General features: G+C 39.9%; 1 protein-coding gene across 2 annotated transcripts in view; it reads left to right on the top strand.

Annotated features, from left to right (window-relative positions):
* LOC114650317 (TPA-induced transmembrane protein) overlaps positions 1 to 24,635 on the top strand; it is an 81,470-nt gene extending 56,835 nt beyond the window's left edge. For both annotated transcript variants that reach the window (XM_051927038.1, XM_028799872.2), the window contains 2 exons: positions 20,637 to 20,673; positions 22,420 to 24,635. In XM_051927038.1, coding sequence (XP_051782998.1) covers positions 20,637 to 20,647 — 11 coding nt within the window. In that variant the 3' untranslated portion in view covers positions 20,648 to 20,673; positions 22,420 to 24,635. The remainder of the gene's footprint in view (positions 1 to 20,636; positions 20,674 to 22,419) is intronic.
* Positions 24,636 to 25,174: the final 539 nt, after the last annotated feature.

The raw sequence follows: 25,174 nt of genomic DNA, 5'->3' as shown, positions 1-25,174 counted from the left end.
CCTCATTGGAAGGCATGTTAATGGGATTGAGTAGGTCTTCGAAGTACTCCCCCCACCGACCCACAACGTCCCAAGTCGAGGTCAGCAGTGCACCATCCCCACCATATACAGTGTTGACACTGCACTGCTTCCCCTTCCTGAGACGCCGGATGGTGGACCAGAATCTCCTCAAAGATTTATTTGGAGATGTGAAAGGAAAAACCAAAGTACCTAGAGTAAAACCCTTATGGACAATGGGAAAAGGTATAGTATAAACTCCATAAAGACAACAACTGGACATGAAATTCAGCCCCAGGATACTTGATCAATAAAGTGCTAAGCATTGTGCTGTGGTGCTAACCTTCTGCAAATCAATCTGTTTAACATTCAGTTGGTTAGTTGTACCATTTCGCTGAGGGAAAGATGTAAAATGTTAGTAAAAGTGAGGAAAGTAGGATAGAACAGAATTAACAGAAAACTAACTAGGTAGAGAGAGCTAGGAATATTTATGAAAGACAAATGTCTGAACGCAAACTCCAGAATTTCCAAAATGATGTCCTGTTTGTGTAAGCAACTATTCCACAAAAGATAAATTAATAAAAAAGTTAAATAAAATGTGTTATAGTACAGCCACGTGTTGCTGCCATGGCTCAAGTTTTTGCCTAGTTAATTTAATGTTTTTATATTTTAAATATTATTTTCATATTCTGTTATTAATTCTGTTTTGGTTTTGTTCTGCTTGTTTTTATTTACTTAATCTAATGCTGTTTTTTTCATTATTTTCAATTTTGTATTACTGTTATTATGTTTCTCTGTTTTAGTTTTCCTTGTTGTCTGCTCTGCTTAGTATATGTGAAACCTATTTAGGCACCCTGGGGACTGGCCCCAGCAATATTTAAGCCAAAGATGAGGAAGGCCCAACAGGTTCTGCATTAGATTTGTGATTTTGATTCCTGGTTTATGATTTTTTCATTCTTATATGGAATTTCTGGCTTTGACCCCTGCATTGCATATGCATGCATCCGGCGCCGCCGTGAGTGGCAGCCTTTTCAGCAGCTCCGTGTATGACTGTATATGTATGTGTACTTTTCTACTTTTATTTTTCTATTTTTATTTATTGATCACTCCTACCACTTTATTTTATGTGGATTCCTTCCCTGGACACACTTACTTTTACAACGTGGGCATGGATTTTAACACGCCGAGACTCGCCTATTCAAGTACTCAACTTCGGGCGCTGAGAACAAATGCCAGTGCCGGTGTGGTTCCATATTTACCCGACGAGGTAAGAAGGCGGTATCGTGGCAGCAGAGCCGGCACTAAGCTAAAAAAGAAGCGGCTTGCGAGAAAGTGGCGTTTCAAGCCTTCGGTGCCTTCTGTGATTCTGGGGAATGTAAACTCAATCTCAAATAAGATCGACGAACTGGCTGCGCTGGTGAAAAATGTAAGGACCTACAGAGAATGCAGTTTGTTGTGTTTCTGCGAAACGTGGCTAAATAACACCATCCCAGATGCCAACGTGGAGCTACCCGGGTTTAGCACAGTTAGAGCGGACAGAGATGCAAGTACCTGTGGTAAGCACAAAGGAGGAGGACTCACTCTCTATGTTAATACACGGTGGTGTCACTCTGGACATGTTAACGTCAAAATCTCCACTTGCTGCAGGGATATCGAACTGTTGGCCGTAAGTTTACGTCCCTACTATTTGCCCAGAGAGTTTGGACATGTCATTGTTGTTATTGTATACATTCCTCCTCGGGCAGACGTGGAGTCAGCGAGTGACATCATCCATTCCGCTGTTGCTAAGTTACAAACGCAGCACCCTGAGGCGCTTGTGCTAATCGCTGGAGACTTTAACCATGTGACGCTGGACAAAACATTGCCTGCATTCTCCCAGTATGTGGACTGTAACACCCGGGGAAATAAGACTATTGATTTACTGTATGCAAACGTTAAAGACGCATACAGCGCCACCCCGCTGCCTGCGCTTGGGAAAGGAGATCATAACCTGGTTCAGCTTCAGCCTCACTATAAACCAAAAGTTAGAGTCCTACCTGTAACCACACGATCATTCAGGAAGTGGACCCCGGAGGCTGAGAATACTCTGAGAGAACTTTTTGGAACTACAGACTGGGATATCCTGCAGGGATCTCATAATGAGAACATTGAGGAAGTTGTTGACTGCACTACTGACTACATCAACTTCTGTATGGACATTGTAGTTCCAGTAAGAACAGTACGCTGCTATGCTAACAACAAGCCATGGATTACAAGTAACATCAAGGGCCTTTTGAATCAGAAGAAAAGGGCTTTTAAAGACGGTGATCAGCATGAGCTCAAGCGCGTGCAGAAGGAACTCCGAGTCCAACTCAGGGCGGCGAAGGAGCAGTACAGGAGAAAGCTGGAGCAGAAGTTGCAGAATAACAGCATGAAGGAAGTGTGGGATGGGATGAAGATCATCACTGGCTGCAGCTCGAAGCGGGGGACCACCATTGAGAGAGACGTGAAGAGAGCAAACCAAATGAACAACTTTTTTAACAGGTTTGACCACCCTAACCCACTCTCACTCTCACCTCGGAGTACTGCACCCTCCACACATCCTTCTGCTGATACCAGCATAGGAAAAACATCCCCACCCATAATAACAACAGCGCAAGTGAGCAGAGAGCTGAGGAGACTTCGTGCCAGCAAAGCAGCGGGTCCAGATGGAGTATCGCCACGACTGCTGAAGGTCTGTGCATCGGAGCTGGGGGGTCCTCTACAGCGCATCTTCAACCTGAGCCTGGAACAGGGGAGAGTCCCGAGGCTTTGGAAAACATCTTGTATCACCCCAGTCCCAAAGGTATCACGTCCTAGTGAGCTGAATGACTTTCGGCCTGTTGCTCTGACATCACATGTGATGAAGACCATGGAGAGGCTGCTGCTTCACCACCTTAGGCCACAGGTTCAACACGCCCTTGACCCTCTGCAGTTTGCATATCAGGAGAAGGTGGGAGCGGAAGATGCCATCATCTATATGCTACACCGATCCCTCTCTCACTTGGACAGAGGCAGTGGTGCTGTAAGAATTATGTTTCTAGACTTCTCTAGCGCCTTCAACACAATCCAACCTCTGCTCCTTAGGGACAAGCTGACAGAGATGGGATTAGATTCATACCTAGTGGCATGGATCGTGGACTATCTTAAAGACAGACCTCAGTATGTGCGTCTTGGGAACTGCACGTCTGACATTGTGGTCAGCAACACAGGAGCGCCACAAGGGACTGTACTTTCTCCGGTCCTGTTCAGCCTATATACATCGGACTTCCAATACAACTCGGAGTCCTGCCATGTGCAAAAGTTCGCTGATGACACTGCTATCGTGGGCTGTATCAGGAATGGGCTGGAGGAGGAGTATAGGGACCTAATCAATGACTTTGTTAAATGGTCCGACTCAAACCACCTACACCTGAACACCAGCAAAACCAAGGAGCTGGTGGTGGATTTTAGGAGGCCCAGACCCCTCATAGACCCAGTGATCATCAAAGGTGACTGTGTGCAGATGGTGCAGACCTATAAATATCTGGGAGTGCAGCTGGATGATAAATTAGACTGGACTGCCAATATTGATGCGCTGTGCAAGAAAGGACAAAGCCGGTTATACTTCCTTAGAAGGCTGGCTTCCTTCAACATCTGCAATAAGATGCTGCAGATGTTCTATCAAACAGTTGTGGCGAGCGCCCTCTTCTACGCAGTGGTGTGCTGGGGAGGCAGCATTAAGAGGAAAGACGCCTCACGCCTGGACAAACTGGTGAGGAAGGCAGGCTCTATTGTTGGCATGGAGCTGGACAGTTTAACATCTGTTGCAGAGCGAAGGGCGCTCAGAAGGCTCCTATCAATTATGGAGAATCCACTGCATCCACTTAATAGTATCATCTCCAGACAGAAGAGCAGCTTCAGCGACAGACTGCTGTCACTGTCCTCCTCCACAGACAGATTGAGGAGATCGTTCCTCCCCCAAACTATGCGACTCTTTAATTCCACCAGGGGGGGGTAAACGTTAATATTTAACATTATACATAGTTATTGTCTGTTTTTTTCACCTGTATTATTATCATTCTTTAATTTAATATTATTTATTGTATCAGTATGCTGCTGCTGAAGAATGTGAATTTCCCATTGGGATTAATAAAGTATCTATCTATCTATCTATCTATCTATCTATCTATCTATCTATCTATCTATCTATCTATCTATCTATTGTTTCTGAGATACTGTCTTCTTGGTTAGCGATTAATTGGAATTTTCTTTGTTTTGGGACTGTTTATTGATTTTTGGAACTCTGCTCTGTTTTCAAGTATGATTATTGGATTCTGATTTCGGACTTATTTGCTGTTTTTTCTTTGCCTCTCCAGGCACTTCCTTTGTGCTCTTCAGAGCTTTTGGACTTGAACAGCATTTGCGAAAATAAACCTTTTATTTTTTATAAAGATTTGTCTTGGCCCTTTGGATTTCTATTCGGGGTTTTTGATGGTGTTTCCCATCAAATACATTTGAGACTCCCACAGTTCACAAAATAAAGAAACTTTGTTTTGTTTTCAGATCATCACTTTTTTTCTCTTCACTTTTCTGGACATTTTGATCTTTTGCTATTTTAAAGATTTTGACACATTTAGAGCCTAGGCAGGACTGTAGTCTGCTTATTGAGTTTTGGGCATGGCTTCTAGAAGTGAGGCCTACCCAGGGTAACCAGATGAAGGTAAAATTCTGGTCTGGTTGGTGGTTTTGAAGCCTATTCTCTATTTTTTTTTTGTACTTTGTGGTGGAAATATTCACAATAGTAAGAAGGTTGTAGAACCAAAGTGTGAAATATTCATTAACAATTAATGTTGGAATTTAGTGTTTCATATAATATTGAAATGTAATATTGCTTGAGTGTTTTTATATGTTCTTAATTAGATTAGTTCTTAATCAATGTAGTGTAGTGGTAACTACAACTGCCTCACAGATCCAGAACCCTGCTTTTCACTCCTAGTCTGACTCTCTGCTTTGAGGTTGGATTCAATGTCCACAATGTCTCTAGTCTGGATGGAATTTCAGGACATATTTTAAAATCATTGCAGCAACCAATTAGAGTAGCTGGTATTTTCACAAACATATTTAATATTTTACTGAGAGAATTTGTGGTCCTCACCTGTTTCAGAAAGTTAGGAAATTTCCTTTTGCCAAAGAAAATAAAATGGATTGACTAAATGGCTTCAGGCCAGTGACATTAACTTCTAATGCAATGAAGTGCTTTGAGACATTGGCGATTGGACACATTAAACAGAATTTTCCAGATAGTTTGGACCATGTTTAGTGTACATATTTTCATAGCCAGTCCATAGAGGAAGCTTGATGCAATTAACTTCATGAAATCCTGGCATGGATAATAAAAACCCTTATGGCAGAGTACGGTTTAAAATAATGCTCTTGTATCATTAAAACTGATCATCAAACTTCTAGACCTGGGACTTAGTGCCACGATCTGCATTGGGATTTTGGACTTCCTAATTGGCAACCCACGGCCTGTGAATATTGGTGGCATCACTTTTCCCATTCTGATCCTCAGCACAGGCACCTTTCAGGGTATATACTGAGCCCCCGCTGTACATCTTGTTTAACAATGACTACTTAGCCAAATGCAGCACCAACTCCATTGTTAAATTTGCTGATGACCTGACCACTAAGGGTGATGACACCTTTTAATGAAGAGGTTTGTTTTCTCACACAGTGGTCCCAGGAGAGCAGTCTCTTCTTCAATGTCAGCAAAATCAAGGAGCCAATTGTAGAAAGCGGGCCACACTCCCATTTACCTAAGTGGGGTGCTATGGAAATGATCAAAAACTAAATTTCAACAACACTGATGACGTAAAGCGGTTGTCAAGAAGGCTCAATTAATGTAAATACCACTAGAGAGACTGTCAATCAAAAAATGAAAACACATGACAAAATAAGTCATCCTCCATTTTCTTACTTTGATTTAGGTAGTTCTGTAGGATATTGCTTTCACTTCTAAATTTTAGGTTTCTTTTGTGATTATCAGAAGCAAAATACTCATAACAAAGTATATCTAGATAACATATTATAACACTAAATTTTAAAGAGTGCAGAGACTTTGTTCATTTTTAAATATGCCCAACAAGAACCAAATCAGTGTAACAGTGTAGCATAATAACTATATAAACTGGACAGGCAGTAGTTTGCCTTATTAGAAGACTAAACATTCTATATATATTTAGTCTTCCAGGTGGCTCTTTGTCTTAATGAGCTGATTGGTCTGGGGTGGTCTCTGATTAGGCTTGGTTTGTGGATGGATGGAATGGCAGAGATTACAGGCTTCTGATCAGGAAAAGCTTCTGGGTGGATGGAATTGCAGGGAGACCTGTCTTCTTTATTTACCTGAGTTCATGCTAGTCTTGTGCCTCCTTGATGCACCTCTTGGATCCATAGGATGTTGTAATGCAGGGCCAATGCTTGGTTCAGGCCTCTTGACCTTTGAATAATTCCATTTATGTCTAGGTAAAACCTACTTTTGTCCCTTTGTGTCCTTAAAATGTCATACCCAGCCCTCCACTGCAGCCCCTTGAGCATGGTCATGTTTACAACTTGCAGGTACAGGTCACTTTATACAGGTTTTGATTTGGTAGTTTCTGAGTAGTACACACCTCTGTCTGGGTATCCATTAATAGTTAACAAGGCTTTATCTATCTGACTCAGCTGGTTTCTCCAGTTCCCTCTGCCATTAAACTTTTTGGGTCACTTAATTCAAACACCTGTTTCAAAAACATTTTTTACAATTATTACAGAAAATGGTACATATTACACAGACTCCAATTACAAAGCCCTGATGTTCTTACCAGCTACATAGTTTTCATTGACGAGGTACAACATTTATACTCCTGTCTCTCAAATGCATTTTTGTTTAAGGCTACCTTTTACAAATTGTGAAAACCTTTAATGCAGAGTGATATTATACAGCATATACTGTTTCCTCCTGTTTGCCATTTTATGAGATACAAATTCATGCTACAGTAAAAACACAGTACTTGAAAGATTATATATATATATATATATATATATATACAGTGCATCCACAAAGTATTCACAGCGCATCACTTTTTCCACATTTTGTTATGTTACAGCCTTAATGGATTAAATTCATTTTTTTCCTCAGAATTCTGCACACAACACCCCATAATGACAACGTGAAAAAAGTTTATTTGAGGTTTTTGCAAATTTATTAAAAATAAAAAAACTGAGAAATCACATGTACATAAGTATTCACAGCCGTTGCTCAATACTTTGTCGATGCACCTTTGGCAGCAATTACAGCCTCAAGTCTTGTTAAATATGATGCCACAAGCTTGGCACACCTATCCTTGGCCAGTTTCGCCCATTCCTCTTTGCAGCACCTCTCAAGCTCCATCAGGTTGGATGGGAAGCATCGGTGCACAGCCATTTTAAGTTCTCTCCAGAGATGTTCAATCGGATTCAAGTCTGGGCTCTGGCTGGGCCACTCAAGGACATTCACAGAGTTGTCCTGAAGCCACTCCTTTGATATCTTGGCTGTGTGCTTAGGGTCATTGTCCTGCTGAAAGATGAACCGTCACCCCAGTCTGAGGTCAGGAGCGCTCTGGAGCAGGTTTTCATCCAGAATGTCTCTGTACATTGCTGCAGTCATCTTTCCCTTTATCCTGACTAGTCTCCCAGTTCCTGCCGCTGAAAAATATCCCCACAGCATGATGCTGCCACCACCATGCTTCACTGTAGGGATGGTGCCAGGTTTCCTCCAAACGTGACGCCTGGCATTCACACCAAAGAGTTCAGTCTTTGTTTCATCAGACCAGAGAATTTTCTTTCTCATGGTCTGAAAGTCCTTCAGGTGCCTTTTGGCAAACTCCAGGTGGGATGCCATGTGCCTTTTACTAAGGAGTGGCTTCCGTCTGACCACTCTACCATACAGGCCTGATTGGTGGATTGCTGCAGAGATGGTTGTCCTTCTGGAAGGTTCTCCTCTCTCCCCAGAGGACCTCTGGAGCTCTGACAGAGTGACCATCGGGTTCTTGGTCACCTCCCTGACTAAGGCCCTTTTCCCCCGATCGCTCAGTTTAGATGGCCGGCCAGCTCTAGGAAGAGTCCTGGGGCCTTATGTATAAACGGTGCGTACGCACAGAAATGTTGCGTACGAACCTTTCCACGCTCAAATCGCGATGTATAAAACCTAAACTTGGCATAAAGCCACGCACATTTCCACGGTAACTCATACCTTGGCGTACGCAATTTCTCCGCTCGGTTTTGCAGACTGGCGGCACCCAGCGTCAATGCAGTGCTACTGTTCCTGTGTGATCACCCTTTCTTGTATCCACATCCACGGCGGCGGCTTTATCAAATACACTGAAATTAACCGCATATCGTTCATAAATTTAATGCATCTGATTGTAATTAACCTGTAACAATATAATGGTCCACAGAATGGTCAAACTACTGTTCCTGTGTGCTCATCCTTTCTTTCTTAGCTCCACATTCCTGACGCGGCTTTATAAATACACTGAAATTAACTGCATATTGTTTATTAGTGTAATGCATCTGATTGTAATTAACATGTAGCAATATAATGGTCCAGGGAATAGCCATAGTATTCCAAATACCATAACTGCTATAGCGTTGTTACGCTCACTGCATCTTGTTCTTCTTTTTGCTGCTCCCGTTAAGGGTTGCCACTGCGGATCATCTTTTTCCATATTACTCTCACTGCACCACTCGGAGTATTTATATCACTGTATCTGAGTGTGAATCACAGCAGCAGACGATCGGAAAGAGAATTATCGGTATACAGTTTCAAGTACACACTACCTCAACCACGGCAAAAAGAGTCAGAGCCTTTCCTGTACGGACCTCGCGTTTCAGAAACAGTTTCATCCCAAGAACTATAAACGCACTCAATCAGTCCATCAAGTGCTCCTTGTAGAACTGTTTGTACTTACAAGTACAATCGCCTCACTGTAAACTTGAGATACAGTTATAATATTGCACAACCTGCGCCACTTTATAAAGCGCGTATGATGACAATATCATTTTAAGATGAAATGCAGCAAAATATGTTGCTTATAGTATACAGATAAAACTTTAACTTCATTTAAATAATCTGTATTGTTAATAATTAAGTGAGGACACGGTGCCGCAGTGTATAGCTAGTTCAAGGATAGCTCCTGCCTTGCGTTGTATTCTTGCTGGTGCTGACGCGACACTGGAAGGACAGACGAATACAATAATTAAACATGTACTACGAAGGTAATTCAATGTTCCTTAAAAGTTTTGAAGAATCGGCGTTCTAAGCTTACAAATGGCTTAACGTCTATTACAGAGCTGATTGTGTGGTGATTGGAGAAAGAAAAGTATGGACAGGAATTGGAGGTTAGTATGTTTGAAAGAGACAGTACTTCTGTAATAAATTATTTCATCGAAGGTCGCACATGGTGCAGCAAGCCTCTTGCGTGAGATATGAACAATCACTGCGCCACCGTGTTCCCATGTTTAATAACATGCTTTCATTCCTATCATCATGAAAATGATATCACGTATACATCTCAGTATTTAAATTATTCAGAGAGCTGTAATCTCTCGAATGTAATGCATTCTGTGTCCTGTCGGAGAAAGAGAAAGAACGGAAGCACGTAGTGATTCACACACATAGAGCACATAGAAGATCAAACACAAAACAAAGCATTTAACGTGCTACTTGAGAAACTAGTAAAATAAACGATTTTAAGATGAAGTTTATGATGTTCTACTTTAATGGCAAAATAAACTACGTGATTAAAGTGGAAATTTCGAGATTAAAGTTGACATTTCGTGCTTTTTTCCCACTGTGTGCCTATGTTTTTTGTTTGTACCCAAATACGCTTTCATATGACACTCAGACGGTGGGCTACGACTTGCCTTTTCACGGCGACTTTGATATGTGATTTCTTTTTTATTTCGGGCACTGTGCGACTTTGTGAATTTGATCTTTCGAGTTTTTCCGACACTCTGTCACTCGATCAACTTCCTTTTGTTGATTATACCACTGTTTAAACCAACAAATAGTACGTTTTTCCTTTGCCTCTACTTGGTATTCGCTGAAATTCTTATATTTTCCCCTGTGCTTTTCCCATTGTCTTTTCACAGAAGGCTATTTATATTGATTTGCATATTCAAAGAGGCGTAATTCTGGGAGGAGTTGGGGCGGGACAGAAGGCGCGTGCACGTGCGTTACTTTTCACGGTGATCGGGATTTATGTAGTGGAAGAACGTGAAAGTATGCGTGCGCACAGATTCCTGCATCTGGATTTTTCTGTGCGTACGCACAATCCCGCTTTTGTGCTTACGCCATGTTATAGTGTGAGTTCTACGCACGGCGTTATGCATGAGGCCCCTGGTGGTTTTGAACTTCTTCCACTTACGGCTGATGGAGGCCACTCTGCTCATTGGGACCTTCAAAGCAGCAGAAATTTTTCTGTAACCTTCCCCAGATATGTGCCTCAAGACAATCCTGTCTCGGAGGTCTGCAGACAATTCCTTTGACTTCATGCTTGGTTTGTGCTCTGACATGAACTGGCAACTGTGGGACCTTATATAGACAGGTGTGTGCCTTTCCAAATCATGTCCAGTCAACTGAATTTACCACAGGTGGACTCCAATTAAGCTGCAGAAACATCTCAAGGATGATCAGGGGAAACAGGATGCACCTGAGCTCAATTTCGAGCTTCACAACAAAGGCTGTGAATACTTATGTACATGTGCTTTCTGAATTTTTTTATTTTTAATAAATTTGCAAAAATCTCAAGTAAACTTTTTTCATGTTGTCATTATGGGGTGTTGTGTGTAGAATTGTGAGGAAAAAATGAATTTAATCCATTTTGGAATAAGGCTGTAACATAACAAAATGTGGATAAAGTGATCCACTGTGAATACTTTCTGGATGCACTGTATATATATATATATATTAAAAGCACGGGGTCCTAGAAACTATTGAAATCGCCAGAAAAAAATCTGAAATGTGGAGATGTCAGGTAATTGAAAGTTTCTTCTGAGGTTTTGTTTTGCAGGCATGCTCGCCTTGCTTGTGTATTAGCGACGGGAGGAAAAGTAAAAGAGATACCATTTGCCAATGTGCTCGCTTCGCTCCTGTGTTATCCACTAAGTGAGTGACTCATTCTTTGGAGGTTTTGTTTTGCTGACGTGCTGGCCTCGTTTGCGTATCCTCGGAGATGGAGCCGTTACCCCGACTCAACCTTTCACTTCTGGGCTGGACAGACACATACACTTCCACGTGTAGATGTTTATATATATATATATATATATATATATATATATATATATATATATATATATATATATATATATGGCCCTTAAAATATATATACAGTCATCCCACACCTATTGCGGGGGTTACGTTCCAGGGCCCCCCGCGATAGGTGAAAACCCGTGAAGTAGCGACCTATATTTATTTTATTATTTATATATATTTTAAGGCTGTATAAACCCTTCCCACTAAACCTTTCTCACTCATATTAACCTTTCCCACACTCTTATAAACACTTCCTATGCTCTTAAACACTTTCTACATTCTTAAACACCGCAGAGCAACACTACACGCAGCGATCAGACGTTGATGTGTCTGCCACTCGCTTTGTGAAGGGGGGTAGCTGAACGCACGCTAAGTAGAAGTGGACTTTGTGCTGCTTCTGCCAAAATGCCTGCTTGTTGCTCTGCCCGTTCTGAAGGAGAAGGAAGAGCGGGGGGGGGGGGGGGGGGGGGGCTGAGGGCTGAACGCACATTCGCTTAAACCTCCTCCCCAGAGGCACAGTATACTTGTGCCACTTCGCATTGTGAAGGGTGGGGGACGGACTTTGTGCTGGCTTTGTGCTACTTGTCGCTCTGCGTGTCAATAATTTAAAAGCCTGTCTCAGTGCCATGTCTTGCGTTAAGTTAAAATGTTTTATAATAGAGAGATGTTACTCATATCCTTAGCTCGACATCCACATATCATATGTGTTAACAAAGTGTGTTTTTTTAAGTTTACATGTGTTTAAAGCGTGTGGGATGGGTATTTTAAGGTTTAAACTATAAAAATGTTTATTTATATGGTCTTTCTATATCGCGGATTTTCACCTATCGCTGATGGGTCTGGAACGTAATTTCCGCGATAGGCGGGCGATCACTTGTATTTAAAAAACCCATGATACAGTGAAGCCGCAATAGGTGAACCGCGATATGGTGAGGGATGACTGTATATATTTTTTTTTTTTGAAAAATAATAAAATTGTATTTATTGAGAAGTATGTCTTCTAATATACAGCTACCACTACTATACTCTTAACATATCACTGGTGTATTTCATTGTGTCATTCTTACCATTCATATTTATTTTTTAATTTTAATTGAAGATGAACAGCTGTCACTTGAAAAATGGGTTCAGCCCTAACACACATTGGCTCTAACTCCCTGTAACCGAAAAATAATGTGAGTAATTGTGGTATAGCAGGTCCACAGCTCCCGTTAAAGGGCAGTTTTAAAATAAATAATCACCGCGCTCGCGGGTTGGTGAGGCAGCATGGTGATTGTGTGGCTGAAGTGGTTCTCAGGGCGATTCGCGATGTGGGCGTTTCTCACCTAAGTGCACAGGTGAGAAACTGTCCGCATCCATGATTATTCCTGGGGCTGCTGATTTGCCACAGCTGCCATGCCAGCTTGATAAAATAGAAGCGAGAGTCGGCTACAGGGGAAAAAGAAAGGAGAGAAATGAATGGAGGCTGCAGGAGAAAGCAGGAAGTAGTGGAGAGAGAGAGAGAGAGAGAGAGAGAGAGAGAGAGAAAGCCGGTGCGGGAGAGCGAGCGAGTGAGTGCAGGCTCGCATGCAGCTGAACAGTGAGCCTGGGTGTTGGGCCGACAACCGGGGAGTAGTAGTAGTGGTCGCTCCCGCTGAGTGATCATGGAGCAGGAGTGACCAGTGATGAAGGGCGGATGACTCTCCGCGTAAGGCCGCGGAAGGCGGCGGGAGTCGGGACTTGGGACGTGGTTTCCCCAGCGTGAGAGCCCTGGTCGTTGGGGAATCTCAAGTCGCTGTCAGGAGGAGCCTACCGGAGCCAGGGATCGGTGAGGCAATCCAAACCACTGAACCAGGCACAAGAGAAGTTCAGCTGCATGTAGGGCGACCCCCCTTATTGAGAAGTCCAGACGGGAGAAGTAGGAGAGCCACCAGGTAGAAGACACCGGGCTTGTTGTTGTTGTTTTTTTAAAAAAAGAATGCTTCCTGCATTATTTTAACCTCATTGTTCTTAAGAAGATTTTTTTCTATTGTTTTTAACCTCCACGTTTCACATCTGTTTTTATGGATTATTTATTTAATGAAGAGATTTTGAATCACTGCACATTATTTAATTTGGACATTGTTCTATTGTTTTAATAAAAGCACTTTGCACTTTTGCACCATCCCCTTTGCTATGTTGTGCCTCACTGCTTAGCTCATCGATAGCATTACCAACGTTGGGTTTCAGGGCTCCTGGACAGAAGATGGGAGCATGCACGAACCTGCATCGTCACAGTAATTCAGAAAATAGATTGGTGTTTATCCAGTTTTTATTATTTGCAGGGATGGTGGCTATAATCTATTTTGGAACACCTTATTGTACAGTCCTTTTTACTCTCATTGAAGAAACCCAAGGTCTGCAAAATATTTGCTTTAATTACATATTAAAAAGTTTTTTGCTGAGATATTTATTGATTTTATTACACTTACACTGGTTTTGTGGAAGACATATTGGTTTATTCACAATACTAATGGTTTGCTTGTGTATGTACTGCATTATATATATATTTCTAAAGTCAAATTAAATTTTTGCTGGTTTTAATGAAATTTCAGCCCCTCCAAATATGAAAGGAAATCATATTTTTCACTTTCAGTGTAAATACAGTGTAAGATGAAGAATGATAAAATTTTGAGGCAAACTCAAAGCAAACCCCATATAATTGAAAGAAAGAAAATTAAGTTAGACAAAAAAGAGTTGTCTGTATCAGACTCGTTTTTGCAAACGCAAGTCTGTCATCTGCATAGTTGCAGTGGTGGTTCTCTATCTAAAGCCAAGCCTAATACGTGAAGGGGCAGGTCCACGTCCCTGAACACGGACGTGAGATCATGACACTTAATGCCGACAATCTACAGGTCTGAGGGTAAACAGACAGGAGAGGTAGTAAGTGGTTAACCTGTGGTCAACCTGTGGTTTGTGGTGAAATTACTAACATATGACACCCTCTTTTTTTGGAAAATAAGTGTGACATTTTACTGTTATTAGGTATAACCAAAAAATGTAGCATATGTGTTGGTGTTCATAACCATCCATCCATTTTCCAACCCGCTGGAGCCAATCCCAGCCAACACAGGGCACAAGGCAGGAACCAATCCCGGGCAGGGTGCTAACCCACCGCAGGACACACACAACCACCAAGCACACACCAAGGCCAATTTAGAATCGCCAATCCACCTAACCTGCATGTCTTTGGACTGGGAGGAAACCCATGCAGATACGGGGAGAACATGCAAACTCCACGCAGGGAGGACCCAGGAAGCGAACCCAGGTCTCCTAACTGCGACGCAGCAGCGCTACCACTGCGCCACCGTGTTCACCGCCCTTGTTCATAACCTAATTTCTCAATTCTTGTTCAAGTCCAGAAAGAACCTATTTATTTAGGGTTGTGTAGTTCCACAATTGGTTGCATAAGAAAGTGACCAATTTCATTTTATTTGTTAAAAACGCAACAATTTCTTTATAACTATCAAATGAAATAACTATTTTATTAATAATAAACACTTACATGGCTTGTAGCTGAGTGGGAAGTGCTGCTGCTTCACAAGTCCAGTGTCCATGTGTATGTCACACCATCTCCCCTTGTCTGTGTAAGTTTTCCTCCAGATATGCAGATTTTTCTCCCACATTCACAAGCATGTGCTTGATCAGCACAAAAATGAAAGTTGGAATTGAATGAATTGATGGAAATTGTGTGTTTAGCAGAGTGGGTCATGAATAAACAAGTCAGAGGAAGTTTATACCAAAATTTATATAATTTCTGATAAAATCACCTTTTAACATAAGTAAAAACCACCAAACACAAGGTAGAACATGCTGTTGCTTATTGTCTATAACATGCTGGTTGATGCTGTTATTGAATCACTAGTTTACTCAACCATACCATATTGCTGCTTTATTACATTATGACATAGGTTCATATGATGAAGCCTTTAAGTAATGTTTACAAAACACCACCTACTGTGTACCCACAAAACCACATTTGCATTACTTGGTAATTTGTTTGTGTTTCATGTACTGAAATGTCTACAACCACAAGACCCAAAACTTTGTGGCTATCAGCGGCAATTGCAGAGTCATTGCCTGAACTTGAACTATCTGCTTGCAGTATTCAGCAGTTTAAAAGAAACTTAGATCGCTTCCTTCAAGTTTTTTTTTGCTAGTAGCAACATTGTAATGCCCTACACAAATAAAACAAGCGCAAACACAGACAGACAAAGAGAGAAAGAAAGACAGACAGACAGACAGATATAATATTTAATATGGCTGTATTAATGGAAAAAAATATTAACATTTTCAGATAAATTGTGCCCCGGAGACCTGGAAAGCAGGAATCTGTTGATCCTGTTTAATTTCAGTTGAACAACCTTGAGAGTGCTTTTTTTCACAGCCAACTCAATTAGGATGTTGCTACTCTTACTTAATTTACATTTCTGACATGCAATATCTTGGGAAAACAAATGATAAAAGTTGCACAGAGTGCTGTGATACAAGTGCAGCTTTCAGAAGTTTCAAAATAAAAAAAGACACACACACAAATGCAATAAAGAAAGAAACACAACTATTAAACAGAAAAAAATGAGTTCTTAATTGTGATTTTATTCTTTTACAATCAAAAGCATTTTTTCTTAATTTATTTATTGCATTATTTCAAAACAGTTAGCCTGTCCTGGTGGCAGCAGGTAACCCTAGATATAATACCAGTACATTAGAGGGAATTCTCATTCACACATCCACCAAGCAAATTTAGAGAAGGAGCACACAATCTGTTGGCCTTTGGGATTTGATAGAATGCCAGAGTACCCGGAGATAATTCACAAAGATGCATTGAACACACACAAATTCCCCACAGACAGTGGCTAACAAGTTGGAATCTGAGCTAAGTGTCCAGCCTAGAAAGGTAAAACTTCAAAGTTTTCCCTTTGAATCTACAAAGACCATGAAGTAATTCATATTGTACAAACCTAAACTATGCAAGAATTACATACTGAGCAAAAAAAGTGTATTTTTTTCTCCTTGTTATATTAAAAAAAGTTTTCAGTCGTGTCCGGGTTACTCAACCTTGACCACGCCCCTCCATAATGCTCACACATTTCATTACTCCTACTGCGCACATCCTCTGTCTGTACCACCCCATGACACTCAGTGCTTCAATGCAGTCGGGTATAATGGCAAGGCAGAAAAGCAAATTATCTATTCAAGAACCTCACATTTTAGATAGAGATAGAGATAGAGAGATACAGTGCATCCGGAAAGTATTCACAGCGCATCACTTTTTCCACGTTTTGTTATGTTACAGCCTTATTCCAAAATGGATTAAATTCATTTTTTTCCTCAAAATTCTACACACAACACCCCATAATGACAACGTGAAAAAAGTTTACTTGAGGTTTTTGCAAATTTATTAAAAATAAAAAAACTGAGAAATCACATGTACATAAGTATTCACAGCCTTTGCTCAATACTTTGTCGATGCACCTTTGGCAGCAATTACAGCCTCAAGTCTTTTTGAATATGATGCCACAAGCTTGGCACATTTATCCTTGGCCAGTTTCACCCATTCCTCTTTGCAGCACCTCTCAAGCTCCATCAGGTTGGATGGGAAGCGTCAGTGCACAACCATTTTAAGATCTCTCCAGAGATGTTCAGTCAGATTCAAGTCTGGGCTCTGGCTGGGCCACTCAAGGACATTCACAGAGTTGTTCTGAAGCCACTCCTTTGATATCTTGGCTGTGTGCTTAGGGTCGTTGTCCTGCTGAAAGATGAACCGTCACCCCAGTCTGAGGTCAAGAGCGTTCCGGAGCAGGTTTTCATCCAGGATGTCTCTGTACATTGCTGCAGTCATCTTTCCCTTTATCCTGACTAGTCTCCCAGTTCCTGCCGCTGAAAAACATCCCCACAGCATGATGCTGCCACCACCAAGCTTCACTGTAGTGATGGTATTGGCCTGGTGAAGAGCGGTGCCTGGTTTCCTCCAAAAGTGACGCCTGGCATTCACACCAAAGAGTTCAATCTTTGTCTCATCAGACCAGAGAATTTTCTTGCTCATGGTCTGAGTGTCCTTCAGGTGCCTTTTGGCAAACTCCAGGTGGGCTGCCATGTGCCTTTTACTAAGGAGTGGCTTCCGTCTGGCCACTCTACCATACAGGCCTGATTGGTGGATTGCTGCAGAGATGGTTGTCCTTCTGGAAGATTCTCCTCTCTGCACAGAGGACCTCTGGAGCTCTGACAGAGTGACCATCGGGTTCTTGGTCACCTCCCTGACTAAGGCCGTTCTCCCCCGATCGCTCAGTTTAGATGGCCGGCCAGCCCTAGGAAGAGTCCTGGTGGTTTTGAACTTCTTCCACTTATGGATGATGGAGGCCACTGTGCTCATTGGGACCTTCAAAGCAGGAGAAATTTTTCTGTAACCTTCCCCAGATTTGTGCCTCGAGACAATCCTGTCTCGGAGGTCTACAGACAATTCCTTTGACTTCATGCTTGGTTTGTGCTCTGACATGAACTGTCAACTGTGGGACCTTATATAGACAGGTGTGTGCCTTTCCAAATCATGTCCAATCGACTGAAATTACCACAGGTGGACTCCAATTAAGCTGCAGAAACATCTCAAGGATGATCAGGGGAAACAGGGTGCACCTGAGCTCAATTTTGAGCTTCATGGCAAAGGCTGTGAATACTTATGTATATGTGCTTTCTCAATTTTTTTATTTTTAATAAATTTGCAAAAACCTCAAGTAAACTTTTTTCACATTGTCATCATGGGGTGTTGTGTATAGAATTCTGAGGAAAAAAATTAATTTAATCCATTTTGGAATAAGGCTGTAACATAACAAAATGTGGAAAAAGTGATGCTCTGAGAATACTTTCCGGATGCACTGTTGATAGATAGATAGATAGATAGATAGATAGATAGATAGATAGATACTTTATTAATCCCCAAGGGGAAATTCACACTATTCTATTTCGCAATAGAAAAACAGCGGCAAGAGCTGATAATGAATGTTGAAAATTGAAAATGAAGAAAAAAGAGCTGCATATAATTAAAATGAAGAACAAAGAGAATTATCCAATAAATGATAGAAAAATATCCAGAACAATATGTGACCAGAGGATAAAGTAATTCCTAATATTGTTTTTGATGAGGCGTTAATGAAATTTATACACCATGTCTTTAAATACAATTGCTTTCTCTAATGGAAGGATGTTCAGCGGTTCGGGAACCGAACAGGGGGCGTAGGCCTCTAGTCTTAAAAAATTTACTTCCACTTAAAAGCCTAGCATGCAATTCAGTACACTAATTACAGTATAAATGCAGTAGTCTATATCTAGATAGTCTTTTTTAGCCAGTGGAATACATCACGTTACCATCACAACCTTACAGTATGGCACTGTAAATTGGGCTCAACTAAAGTTAACTTTCTAATGTGATGCTTCAACAATATGTAAATTAAAATTTTAATGTGAAATTGTGTATGAGCATTGTGCCTGTTGTTCACACTTGAGATATGGTGGCCACAAATGCGATTAGGGCCCAAGGATGTCTGCATACTGTAATGAAATACCGTGGTGTGACTATTTCATAGTGTAAAAACTCATAAATCCCAGAGACTGTATAAGCTTTTGAGCATGTACTTGCAAACAGGAAGCTTATGATACTATACATTCAAGTTTGTCATCAAAAATATTCATGACATTTTCATGACACCATTTCAGTCATTTAATTTAATATTTACTAATTAACAAAAATTCTCCTTTTTAGAAAAAACGAAATCATTAATTGTAAAGGCAATTGAGGCCAGGGCCAATATTAGCAGATGTTAGAACACATACCTGGAAGGGATGCCAGATGGAGGTACAGGCAAGAGAGTACCTTGAATTCAAGGGATGTTAGTAAAACAGAAGAACAGTGGGGGATGTACAATAAAATTTTATACATTCCACAACTCTGTAACTACTGGCAGCAGGTGGCTAGTATAGAGAACCTGGCAGTGTTGTTGAGTCCTTTTGATAAAAATGGGCCAAAAGTCTGGCAAGAATACTGTATCTAGGCAGATGACCTCAAGTGTTTTGTAAAGCTATCCCTGGCTCAGAAGTGCTTCATAGAAGATCAGAAGTTACCTCAGATATTCTCCTGGAATCAGACTTAAAAGAGGCCAGTGGCCATTGCTCCAGTGAACTTAGCATCGGGTAGAAAATGGATGACAGGTCAACTTAGTGGAGGAAGAACTGAGGTGCAAGAATGGTAGAAGGTGGAGGTGGGAAAGGTCTTTTTACTTTGACTTAGTGCCTTATTTTTATATTTTTGCCTCCAGAATCCTGTACCTTTCTCTGTTATTGTATTTAGTTTTAATTAAAAAAAATTACTTTTCCATATATTTCAGTTTTTTTATAGCATTTTTTTTAAACTTGGGGTCCGCATTAGTGCCCTTCCCCGGCTGTATAATATAGCACTCACATTATAATTCAGTCAACCAATAGATGTATATTTTAAATGTCAATTGAACTGTCTTATTCAAGACCTGCATCCATAGCATACAACAGATAGCAGTTAATAAAAGGTAGTCGTTCAGGCAAATTAAACTACAATAACCACAAAGTTTGGGAATTAAGACAGGTATCATTGAGGAGATGCCATTTACTTAGTAATGTTACATTATTCCAGATAAATTTGATTCTCTCTAATATTAATATTTTAACCCCACTTAATCCAGTTCATGGTTATAAGGGTGCAGGTGCCTATACCATCAGTAGTGGGTGCAAGATAGGAAACACCTTTTGGGTTGGATGTCAGTCCATCATGAGTCATCTAATGCACAGAGCCACAAAGAAGCCAATCTGGAACTATTACAACACCTAACCAGAATCTCTTTGAGAATATGGGAGGAAACCTTGAGAACATGGGTTAAATCCCAGATAGACAAGTGGGGAAATGTGCAGACTCCACATCAACAACAGCAGAGTGGCATGTTCAAACCCAGAATGCTGGATCTGAGATACAGCAGCAATACCCAATGCACCACTGCAGACAAAATGTTTTAGAGATAAATTGTATATGTAGTGAAGTCTAGTTTAAAGGATTGAAAGTCTATGAAGGTATTGATGCCTTAAACATTCCATATATAAAATAAAATACTGTACATGCTAATGTGGTAGTTCTTTAAATGGAATGGTACCCTTGTCCAAGTAGTTTCTTACTTGACATTCAAAGCAACCATGATACAGATTAAGGTTTGAGAATGTTATGTTATTTTAAACTTGAAATTCTGCTTAGAAAATGTTATGTTTTTTGCAGTTGCTGATTGAACCAAGACACAATGTCTTTTATTTAGGTAAGTGAACTTATGTAGTACTATATTTCAAGTCTGCAATTAGATTTTATATTCTGCAATAAGTGGCACCTCAGTGCCACAACTTTAACAATAAATACCAGTAGGTGATTTACTTTTCATCTCTAAAGTCTCATTCATACTATGTCCATGTCAGCATGTCTTTGTCCAAACTGATGTTATGACTCTGGCCATTAATATCCCATGCTTAGAGTTTACTTCTAGTGTCTCTTCTGTATACAGTAAAGTCGTATTGTTGTCCATGCCACAGCTGCTAGTGGTAGACCTGAATGTAAACTTCAAATGGACAGCACTTAGGCTTCTTGTGTCAATAAGAGCACTCTTAAAAGAGTATCACTTTCAAGTTTTTGAGTAGATTTAGACAATATAGTGTCACGCAAGACTTATACCTTATGTGGTGTTTCATTTAAGCAGACAATGTTGTTAAGGCAACATCATTTCAAGTTCTGAAAGTGTGTAAATTATAAGGGGGAAATAATGTCAATGCTACAACAGCATCACATATTTTCTTTTTGCAAAAACACCCCATTAAATATTATAGCATAGCAGCCTATAGTTACTCCAGCTAATGTATCTTAATTACTGTCAGCCTCCCTTTTTTCTAGTCTGTTTTAAAAGGGTCATGGACCTAGTTTTTTTTTTTCTGTGCTATTTGCCATTTATCATACAAAACATAATTTCAGAATTGAGACACTCAAGTGATCTAGGGGCTAGTGGAGCAGAGATGTTCCATTGGCACTGCTCTTAACCAGAATATTCATTTCTGGGGCCATTACTAACACATTATTGCCCAGTTGGTTATTTGAAATATCAAGTAGTGATTATTTTATTCTGATTCACTGACAACATTTAATACCACAAATTATTTTACAGTATACTATCAAAATGGATAATCCTAAGAGTAACATAAAAGACCTAGGTTGGGTTCTATGTGGATTTCCATTTTTCAGGTTTTAGTTATATTACATATCTCTGTTCTTTCCTCAGATCTGGTATTATACTTGGGTATCTCTGGGATATCTCCTGAAAAGAAAAATAAAATCTGTTACTCTGTAATTATTATTCAGTGCTTTTCATTTTAAATTGAAATTATACTCACGTGTCTTTTCACTCTAGCCTGAAACTGCCCTTATTGTGTAAAGTAAAATATTTTTCTGTTAGTCAGATCCATTTTAATAACCAATTATGTGACAGTTTATTCTTCCTCAGCTATATCAGAGTTTCGTATGTCCTTCAACACACATCATTAGCTCACCATTTCTTAAATAACTTTTGTAAGTCGATTTATTTTGGAATTTTTCATGTATTCATATAAAAGCAAAAATAAAGATGACTGCTTGTTAAATATGTTATAGTTTTAACTATAATATGATAAAATAATACATTACTCTGAGTGGAGTAGGTCATCATTTTTAATGATACATAAAAACTATATTTATTGTGAATTTCCCCTTGGGATTAATAAAGTATCTATCTATCTATCTATCTATCTATCTATCTATCTATCTATCTATCTATCTATCTATCTATCTATCTATCTATCTATCTATCTATCTATCTATCTATCTATCTATCTATCTATCTATCTATCTATACCCGTAGTTTGTGAGCAAAAATTACATTCTGCCTAAAATGAATTAAAGCTTATATATATATTTTGTTAGTATTTCATAAGATGAAATGAAAAGGACTTTAATGATTCTAACTGCATTAATTTTTGGTTCAAAGGTACATTACTATAGTGTGTGGACCTTGTGGATTCAAGGCATTTCAGCTTTTGAGGAAAATCAACGGCCAGAAAAGACTTAATTTATTGGTAAACTGAAATGAAACATTATGTTTCAAGTATGCACCAAAGAACTGTAACTCCAAAGAAATGATCATCTTCATCATCATTGTCCAAAGACTGAGAAGTTTTTGTTAGTGCCAGTGTATTTCTTTTTATTATATTTTTAATACCACTGGAAAATAAATTATTGAATGATGTGGACCAAGATTACTACTGGACAGATCTAGTAATATGTGTCATTAACTGTGAAAACTGTACATTTTTATTGTTTATTAGTATTTGTATATGTGTCTTTTTAAAAATCACTTCATTGTGTATCTGGCAGCAGAAATTATATATTATTGTAGATCTTACCTTGTTATTTGTGATTTTTAAGAAACAGGTCTGACTCTGTGTTATGTCATTTATTTTAAGCTATTGCTGTATATACATATCTATCTATCTATCTATCTATCTATCTATCTATCTATCTATCTATCTATCTATCTATCTATCTATCTATCTATCTATCTATCTATCTATCTATCTATCTATCTATCTAATAATATATTAGGCCTTGGAAAGATAACACATTTATTTTGCTGATTAATGTGGCCTGTTTAATGCGTTAAAAAAATATACAGTAATCCCTCCTCCATCGCGGGGGTTGCGTTCCAGAGCCACCCGCGAAATAAGAAAATCCGCGAAGTAGAAACCATATGTTTATATGGTTATTTTTATATTGTCATGCTTGGGTCACAGATTTGCGCAGAAACACAGGAGGTTGTAGAGAGACAGGAACGTTATTCAAACACTGCAAACAAACATTTGTCTCTTTTTCAAAAGTTTAAACTGTGCTCCATGACAAGACAGAGATGACAGTTCCGTCTCACAATTAAAAGAATGCAAACATATCTTCCTCTTTAACGGAGTGCGCGTCAGAGAGAGAAAAGCAAACAAATCAAATAGGGCTGTTTTAAGTATGCGAAACACCGCCGGTACAAAGCTGTTGAAGGCGGCAGCTCACACCCCATCCGTCAGGAGCAGAGAGAGAGAGAGAGAGAGAGGACAGATAAAAAAATCAATACGTGCCCTTTGAGCTTTTAAGTATGCGAAGCACCGTGGAGCATGTCCTTCAGGAAGCAGCTGCACACAGAAGGTAGCAACGTCCCTATCGTCTATGTGTGCGAACAGCCCCCCTGCTCACACCCCCCTACGTCAGCGCAAGAGAGAGAGAGAGAGAAAGTAAGCTGGGTAGCTTCTCAGCCATCTGCCAATAGCGTCCCTTGTATGAAATCAACTGGGCAAACCACCTGAGGAAGCATGTACCAGAAATGAAAAGACCCATTGTCCGCAGAAACCCGCGAAGCAGCGAAAAATCCGCGATATATATTTAAATATGCTTACATATAAAATCCGCAATGGAGTGAAGCCGCGAAAGGCGAAGCGCGATATAGCGAGGGATCACTGTAGTTGTTAAAAAATATTGTCTCAGGCAGTGCTATGGTCAGGGTGGCATATTCATGGGTTTTGTTTTTTTTTTACATTACAAAAGAATAATACAGATTAGTTATGTGTGTGCCTAAAGAATTACATGCACATTCAGTACCAAATTTATATACTAAATTTAAATTTTTAAAAAAATAAAATTTTCATTTAAAAGTTTAACTTTTCATATTATGCGGTACACAATGATACGCCACAATTCAGTACTTAGCACTGGTGTTCATTTTCTTGACTTACACATACTGACATAGGCGCAGGGTAATGGAAGAAAAAGGGGTGGGGAGTGGTTTAAGTTATTTTTGAGTGCCACTAAAACCAAAATAAGTCTGTTGTATCTCTGCATTTAACTTGCCAGTCTGCCCGCCAGATTACAGTGCTGACTGCCCTAATATAACGACAAAATTCTACAAAATGGAATTGTAATGATTATCCCTACCCTTGATTTAAGTTTTCAGTATCTTGCATTGTGTCAGTCTTTAAGGAGATATTTTTTAGCATGCCAGAAGCAAAGGTGTAGGTAGAGGAGTGTTTTTCAACCATATTTCTGTGGTAGCAATCTTTTTGTAGCCCAAAAAATCCCAAGGCACACCATGATTCTGCCAACCACAAATGCATTGAATCTATACGTGCTAAACTGTCCAAAGGGGCAGGACAGGGGATGGCAAGAAAAGCAGCACAGAGATTGCACTTAGTGAACACTTTGGACACTTTTTCCAGGTAGTCACATTCACCTCAGACAGGTCTCGACCACCTGAGGAGCATATCCTCCTCAGGTAAAGCTCCTGGTGCAATACACTGTAATTTCCATGGCACGCCAAATGAAAAACACCGGTGTAGAGTTTAATTATCAAGTCATTGGTGGTGATGAGTTACAGAGTGCTAACACAAGTTTAAGAGATGCTTATTCTTTCAGTTAAAACAGTGTTCAGCAGTGCATTCAAAGTCAACAGTCGTTTTGATCATTTAATTTTTGCTTTGATGTCTGTGTCTCATATGCTATCCCAATTTGATAACTAATACATTGTCCTTAATTTCTTATTGCCTTCTTTTTAACTTGCCGTTTAGGAAGGCTTTCAAATTTAGGTTGTACTTGCTCAAGTAGTATTTTATTAAAAGTTCAGGTTTAAGATCATTGTTTAGGTTTAAACTACGCCATTATTTTTTTAAAATTCCTTTTTGCTGATCCAACATTAAATTTGTGATTCAGTG

Source organism: Erpetoichthys calabaricus, chromosome 4 (genome assembly GCF_900747795.2).
Source record: "Erpetoichthys calabaricus chromosome 4, fErpCal1.3, whole genome shotgun sequence".
Classification (NCBI taxonomy): Eukaryota; Metazoa; Chordata; class Cladistia; order Polypteriformes; family Polypteridae; genus Erpetoichthys; species Erpetoichthys calabaricus.
Note: the sequence above shows the minus strand (reverse complement) of the source record. Positions and strands in the feature narration are given on the sequence as shown.